The sequence below is a fragment of the Ahaetulla prasina genome, chromosome 2, assembly GCF_028640845.1.
Source record: "Ahaetulla prasina isolate Xishuangbanna chromosome 2, ASM2864084v1, whole genome shotgun sequence".
NCBI lineage: Eukaryota > Metazoa > Chordata > Lepidosauria > Squamata > Colubridae > Ahaetulla > Ahaetulla prasina.
This window is the reverse complement of record NC_080540.1, coordinates 31,310,708-31,318,565: the sequence shown is the minus strand read 5'-3', so window position 1 is coordinate 31,318,565 and position 7,858 is coordinate 31,310,708. Positions and strand designations below refer to the sequence as shown.

Sequence of the window (7,858 nt, the reverse complement as noted above, 5' to 3'; positions counted from 1 at the left end):
CTCGGGCCAGCCAGAGGTGGTATTTGCCAGTTCTCTGAACTACTCAAAATTTCCGCTACGGTTTCTCCAGAACAGGGGTCTCCAACCTTGGTCCCTTTAAGACTTGTGGACTTCAACTCCCAGAGTCCCTCAGCCAGCAAAGCTGGCTGAGGAACTCTGGGAGTTGAAGTCCACAAGTCTTAAAGGGACCAAGGTTGGAGACCCCTGCTCCAGAACCTGCTGAATTTCACCTCTGCCTGTGGGGTATGTGTGTTGCAGACATAGTGCAAATCCCGCTTGCCCCTCCCTCCCCTTTTCCCTCCCTATTTCATCAAGCCTCTTCTTGCTCCTCTTCTGCTTGGTCTCAGAAAGAGTTAAGTAGATGCGATGGATTCCTAGAGAGGAAGAAAATCTGGGGTGGAGTTTGGGGGGTCTTAGGAGGGTGGGGAAAAAAAGAAAGGAACGTTTCGGTGCGGGGATGCTGGCAGCGGCGTTGGCAGAAAGGGGTTGAGATGGACCCTGCTCTCCCTCCGGATCTTTCTGGTGTGTATGTGTTGTGTGTATGTAGTGTATGTGTTGTGTGTAGAGGTGGTGGTGCATGGGGGAGAGGGTGGGTGGGAGGAACACCCGCCGGTGGGTTCCTTCCACCCGCCTTGTGCATTTGGGCAAAGCGAAGCTGCAGAGGATTAGGGAAGGAGGAAGGGCGCTGGAAGCCCCCCACCCAAAAAAGCCCATCTGAGCCGTTCCTGCAAATAAAAGATGGGGTAAGGAGGGGCCGCCTTTGCAGAACAAGCAAGAAGGTCCGTGGTCTCCCCTTTTCCATGTCGTGGCGATGGGAGCAGCCCAGCCTCCCCCTCCCCTCCCCACCGTTCTCGTTTTCAATTTGATTGCTGCCTCCCCCCTTCTCTCTCTCTCTCCTCCCCCCCCCCCCGCACCCCTTGCAGGATTAAAATTTCCCTGAAGTGTTCAGTGCCTACTAGGGGTGGATCGGTTTTACAACATTGGGTATTTTTTTCTTTCAAAAAAGGGGGGCAAAGCCAGTGGTGGGATTCAAATAGGGCCTCTTGTGGCTCAGGCTGCTAAGACAGTCTGTTATTAACAGCAGCTGCTTGCAATTACTGCAGGTTCTAGTCCCACCAGGCCCAAAGTTGACTCAGCCTTCCATCCTTTATAAGGTAGGTAAAATGAGGACCCAGATTGTTGGGGGGGCAATAAGTTGACTTTGTATATAAATATACAAATAGGATGACGACTATTGCTAACATAGTGTAAGCTGCCCTGAGTCTTCGGAGAAGAGCGGGATATAAATGCAAATAAAAAATAATAATAATTTAACAACCTGTTCCCTGCCCTAATGATTTCTTCCAACAACCAGTTCACCAAACTGCTCAGAAAGTTAACAACCGGTTCTCCCAAAGTGGTGCGAACTGGCTGAATCCCACCACTGGGCAAAGCCATCTTTAGTTTTCTTATTGCCCGTTGTTTTTTTTTTTATTTGCATTTATATCCCGCCCTTCTCCGAAGACTCAGGGCGGCTTACACTGTGTTAAGCAATAGTCTTCATCCATTTGTATATTATATACAAAGTCAACTTTTATTGCCCCCAACAATCTGGGTACTCATTTTACCTACCTTATAAAGGATGGAAGGCTGAGTCAACCTTGGGCCTGGTGGGACTTGAACTTGCAGTAATTGCAAGCAGCTGCTGTTAATAACAGACTGTCTTAGCAGCCTGAGCCACAAGAGGCCCTATTTGAATCCCACCACTGGCTTTGCCCCCCTTTTTTGAAAGAAAAAAATACCCAATGTTGTAAAACCGATCCACCCCTAGTAGGCACTGAACACTTCAGGGAAATTTTAATCCTGCGAGGGGTGCGGGGGGGGCCCCCAGTGTTGGCCACGTTTGACTTGAGGGGCTCCTGGAGAAGATTAGGGATGCTTTGGTCCATGTTGCTTAGCAACGGTATGGAACACGCAGCTTGGAAAATGGCACAAGGCTGTAAAAGCCACCAGTCTGGGGATTAAGGCCGCATTTCTGGGTGGCAGCAGTGACAGTGGGCTGAAATCCAGGCCTGGGGTCAGTGGCAGATGGCTGAAATGGCTGAAGGCCCCAGGCCTCCACTTGAGGCACCATCATGGCATTTCTGCCCCATTGCAGGGCCCAGATGGGGCATCTGAGGCTTCTTTGTGGGGTGGCTACAGCTTTGCCCCATGCTGCAGTTTTCTTAATTCCTGTGTGGCCTGCGCTGAACCTCCACCCTCTTCAGGGCATCCTGTTGTGCCTCGTCCGCTTTCCCCGCAGCCGGGGCCTTCTTATCTGCTGCCGAACGCTGAGGAATGTCCTAGCATGCCTCCCGGCCCCAGCCCTGGCTCCATGCCCAGACAGGCTGAGGAAGAAGAAGAACCTCCAGCCCCCAGCCCTGGCTCCATGCCCAGGCAAACGGAGCAACTAGACCCCTCCCCCTCCCCCACAGCATGTGAGCCTGAGGAAGGTCAATTACCAACAGCTGCAGACTGGAGTGACCCTCGCATCAGAAGATTGGATAGGCGGAGGCAACAGAAGGAAGGGAGGGGCAGGCCTGGATAAGTGCTGAGTCATGGAGCCACACCCCATGGCCTATATAAAGGATCTGCTTTCTGGCATTCTCTGAGTCAGGCAAAGTCTATCTTATCTTGCTGAAGTCACTTTCTGGTCTCCTGCCTGCCTTGAGAACTTTGCTAGGAGTTTGGCAGGCTGCAGAGGCAAGCCTGATTCGGATTTCCCTGACCCAGCCGTCAGCAGAGGAGTGGGACACGACACATCCATGCAGTTCTTGCCTAGATCTCCCTTCACTTAACAACCCACAAAGTCACTTAACAACTACTATAATAAAAGAGTTTGTCTCCTAGAGATGTGAGGGCTCGTTCACTGGAGCAGGGGTTTCCAACTTTGGCAACTTTAAGCCTGGCGGACTTCAACTCCCAGAATTCCCCAGCCAGCAAAGCTGGCTGGGGAATTCTGGGAGTTGAAGTCCGCCAGGCTTAAAGTTGCCAAAGTTGGAGACCCCTGCACTGGAGTGTTGTAAGGTGCTGCACAGGGGTTTGGACTAAAGACCTTCATGGTCCCTACCAAATCTCAGATTTTGTGATTCTGCACTTCTCTCAAAAAAAAAAAAAAATTCTGCATTTCTTTTCTTTTTTTTTTTTTTTGAACAGAGGGTAAAAGATTTACCTGCAAGACAACTATCAACCGATAATAGAAATTCAGCCCAAGGCAGAAGCCGTCAGAAAGGATGGAGCCTGGGAAACTCTTGGATCCCCCGTCAGGCACAAGCAGCACTTTGAAAAACCACAAATGTCTGGAATGTGGGACATTTTTCTGTGAGGAAGCCACTCTCACAAACCACGAGAGAATTCACACAGGGGAGAAAAACAAAAAGTGCCTTGAATGTGGGACGTGTTTTTCCGTAAAATCAAACTTGCTGCAACATCAGAGGCTTCACACTGGAGAGAGACCCTATGAATGCCCAGAAGGTGAGAAACGATTTGTAAATTCTTCCGAACTTCAGAAACACCAGAATGGCCACAATGAGGAAAAACCCTATAAATGTGGGGAGTGTGGAGAAAGTTTTCTTAAACAAAGGATGTTTCAGAATCATGAGAGAATCCACACAGGGGAGAAGCCATTCAAATGTGTGGAGTGTGGGATGTGCTTTTCCCAAAAACCCAACCTTGGAAGGCATCAGAGGCTCCACACGGGAGAGAAGCCATACAGATGTGTAGAATGTGGAAAATCTTTTACTCGAAATGGAGACCTTTGGAGTCATCATAAAACCCACACAGGGGAGAAGCCATATCGATGCAACGAATGTGGACAATCTTATCGTACCACATCAAGCCTTCGAAGTCATGTGAAAATTCACACAGGGGAAAAAAACTACAAATGTTTAGAGTGCGGGAGAACATTTGTTAATTCATCTAATCTTAAAAGTCACAGCCGAATCCATACAGGAGAGAAGCCCCATAAATGCTTGGAGTGCAATAAATGTTTTTCTCAAAAAAGTAATCTTATGATACATCAGAAAATCCACACTGGAGAGAAACCTTATCAATGTCTGGAATGTGGGAAACCTTTTCTTCAAATAGGAAGTCTTAAAATCCACGAGAGGACTCACACAGGGGAGAAACCTTACAAGTGTTGGGAATGTGGGAAGAGCTTTTCTCAGAAGGCAAATCTTTGGGTCCATGAGAAGATCCATGCAGGAATCAAACCTTACAAATGCTTTGAGTGTGGAAAATGTTTCACTGAGAGCTCATCACTTCGGAGTCACTGGAAAACACACACACGGGAGAAAAATGAAAAGTGCCCAGAATGTGGGAAATGTTTTACCTTGAAATCAAACCTGCTGCAACATCAGAGGCTTCACACGGGAGAGAGACCCTATGAATGCCCAGAATGTGAGAAACGATTTGTAAATTCTTCTGAACTTCATAGACATCAGGAATGGCACAAAGAGGAGAAACTCTATAAATGTGGGGAGTGTGGGAAAAGCTTTATTTCGCAGTACCGTGTTCAGATTCATCAGAGAATCCACACAGGGGAGAAGCCGTACAAATGTGTAGAGTGTGGGAAATGTTTTATCCAAAAATGTGACCTTGGAAGGCATCAGAAGGTCCACACGGGAGAGAAGCCATACAGATGCGTAGAATGTGGAAAATCTTTTGGTTATAAGGAACTACTTTGGAGCCATCAGAAAATTCACACAGGGGAGAAGCCATATCAATGCGTCGAGTGTGGGAGATTTTATCGTACCACATCAGCCCTTAGAAGTCATGTGAACATTCACACAGGGAAAAAAAACTACAAATGTTTAGATTGTGGGAGAACATTTGCTCATTCATGTTCCCTTCGAAGTCACAGCCGAATCCATACAGGAGAGAAACCCCATAAATGCTCAGAGTGTGATAAATGTTTTTCCCGGAAAGTTACTCTTTCGAAGCATCAGAGAATCCACACTGGGGGAAAACCACATAAATGTCTGGAGTGTGGGAAATGTTTTGCCCAACCTTCAGCAGTTTGCATGCACACCATAAATCACGCAGGAGAGTGACCTTACAAAGGGCCTCTGGTGGCTCAGACTGCTAAGACAATTTTATCTATGGGGATTCTCAGTCATCCAGGTCACAAAGGTGCTTTTTTTCAGGAGGCACACTTGGGTTGTCCCAAAGGTCCTTGAGTGGCTCAGACTGCTAAGACAGTCTGTTATTAACAGCAGCTGCTTGCAATTACTGCAGGTTCAAGTCCCACCAGGCCCAAGGTTGACTCAGCCTTCCATCCTTTATAAGGTAGGTAAAATGAGGACCCAGATTGTTGGGGGCAATAAGTTGACTTTGTATATAATATACAAATGGATGAAGACTATTGCTAACATAGTGTAAGCCGCCCTGAGTCTTCAGAGAAGGGCGGGATATAAATGCAAATAAAATAAATAAATAAAAAAAATGTGCAGAGGGCTATAAATCTTTTCATTGAAAATCACAGCCAAAAATCACACCAGAAAGTCCACAGCAGCGATAAATCTCTTCCATTGGGAACAATGTTGGGAATACTTTTTTTCAACAGTCACACCTCGCAATTCAGCAAAAACGTCACACAGTGACAAAAGCAAAATCATACAATTGTTTGGTGTGGGGAAAATGTTTTTCCTAGTCAAATAACCTTAAATACCAATAGAGTAGGAGTCTCCAACCTTGGCCGCTTTAAGCCTGGCGGACTTCAACTCCCAGAATCCCCCAGCCAGCTTTGAATTCTGGGAGTTGAAGTCCGCCAGGCTTAAAGCGGCCAAGATTGGAGACCCCTGCAATAGAGAGTAGATAATCTAACAGAAGTGCATCCATGTTAGGAATTTTAGAAGCTTTGGCTCACATGCAGCAGTAATAGTTACTTACCACACTGAATTACAAGTGTTGGGGAGTATAAGTTGTATTTTGCAGAGCACAGCCAGTCCTTGATTTATGATTGCAATTAGGAACAGATTCCCGGTCATAGATGTATACAGTCATACTTAGTGGCACCCATATGACCAGATCCGATTTTATGACATTTATTTGTCATTTGTGGTCAATAAGCAATAAGCAGTCCTAAGTATAAAGCCGCTCTTCCAAATTTGCTGTCAGTGTTCCAGAAAACCCCTCCTGCAGAAAAGACTCCGAAACCAACATCTTTCAAAGTTCTTTTACTAGCATAGGTAACTGACACAGTTGGAGGAAAACCGAAACTGGGGATTCCGGTTCCTCCCTCAGTAATACAAACCCCAAAATCTCCACCCCTCATGATCCCTCTGACGGTCACATGCTCCAATCCTCAACCGTCCCATGTCGAAGTATCACTCCAGCCACTCCTTCTCCAGATGCGAACCCAGCCTGACCTTGACCGGCAGAAAATGTTATTATGTCTAATCATCCCTTGCACTACCACCCTCCTCCCCTCCTTTCCCACAGAAGAGAATTGTGGCAGCACATGGAAGCCTTCGGCCTAGTGTGGCTTCCAAAGCTGACATTTACATTTTTTGCCCAAAATGCCAAAAAAACTGCAAATTGTGATGCGATGGCTGAAAGATTATGGAACTGGTTGCAAAAGCCAGCTGGTTGCCAAGTGCTCATAATGTGCTCACATAAACCCACTGCCACATATTTTAGCTGGAGAAGTTGGGAGGGGGTTGTTGTTGGAGCGGTAGAAAGTTAGCCATAACAACATTCCGTATTCAAGGCTTTTTGCCTGTGTCTGATGGAGACTGCCTGAAGATTGTATCCAGTTGAATGTGAAGAGTTGATTGGACAATGTGATGAACTTGTGGGTGTGGGGCAGGGCTGTGAACTGTCAACTGGGTGTGGAAAACCTGGAAGCTTTCAGTTTCGGGTTTTCCCAGTTGTGCCAATATGACATCTCTAATAAATTGAAACTTTGAGGAACCTCAGGCCCCAGAGCTTTATTACGTTGGGGGTGTTCCTTGGAACCCTGACACCCAGATACCACCAGAGTAAATGGAAAAGGGGGATGGGGGGGATGAAGAAGAGAAGATTATAGATATAAATGTACAATTATGAAATGATAGATTGGGTAAAATAGAAAAGAAATTGAAAAGAAAGTATATATTATCAGAAGATCAGAGTTGCTCGGATACCAAACAAGGGAAATATCATACAACAAAGAAGAAAGAAAGAAGACAGGAATAGAAGGTAAGATAGAGGAGGTGAAGGAGAGAGAGGGATGGAGGGAAGGAGAAGGAGAGGAAGATAAGTTAGGAGACAAGAGTAGGAGAGAAGGAGAGAAAGGAGGGAAAGAGAAGAGTGGAGGAGAGGAAAGGGAAGTAGGTATGAAGCAAGTAGTTCTTATGGATTTATCCTCTTGAGCAACTTTTTAATCTGTTGCAATAGAATCAGAATAGAGCTGGAAGGGATCTTGGAGATCTCCTAGTCCGGCCCCCTGCTCAAGCAGGAGATCCTATATGGTTTCAGACAAATAGTTGTCCAATCTCTGCTTAAAAACCTCCAGTGAAAGCAAGTTGTCCCACTGCTTAACTGTTCTTAATTTCTCCTGGCCAGCACCAGAATCTATGGTTACTGTTAAATACAAGCACTGTTTCTTTCTTTACTTACTTGTGTAATCCAGTGGTGAAATCCAAATATTTTTACTACCGGTTCTGGTGGGTGTGGCTTGGTGGGCGTGGCAGGAGAAGGATACTACAAACTCTCCATTCCCTCCCCTACTCCAGGGGGAAGGATATTGCAAACTCTCCATTCCCACCCTACTCTGGGGCCAGCCAGAGATGGTATTTGCCAGTTCTCCGAACTACTCAAAATTTCCACTACCGGTTCTCCAGAACCTGTCAGAACCTGC

At 46.4% G+C, this 7,858-nt stretch overlaps 1 protein-coding gene across 1 annotated transcript; it reads left to right on the top strand.

Annotated features, from left to right (window-relative positions):
* The first annotated feature begins 364 nt into the window (after positions 1-364).
* Positions 365-5,717, top strand: LOC131191919 (zinc finger protein 260-like). Its single transcript, XM_058170550.1, has 2 exons — positions 365-522; positions 3,175-5,717. The coding sequence occupies exon 2, from the start codon at positions 3,252-3,254 to the stop codon at positions 5,067-5,069; it is 1,818 nt and encodes a 605-aa protein (XP_058026533.1). The 5' UTR covers positions 365-522; positions 3,175-3,251; the 3' UTR covers positions 5,070-5,717.
* Positions 5,718-7,858: the final 2,141 nt, after the last annotated feature.

What these genes read in the sequence shown, in the direction of transcription:
- LOC131191919 (XM_058170550.1), top strand. Translation starts at nt 3,252, where the DNA reads ATGGAGCCTGGGAAACTCTTGGATCCCCCGTCAGGCACAAGCAGCACT.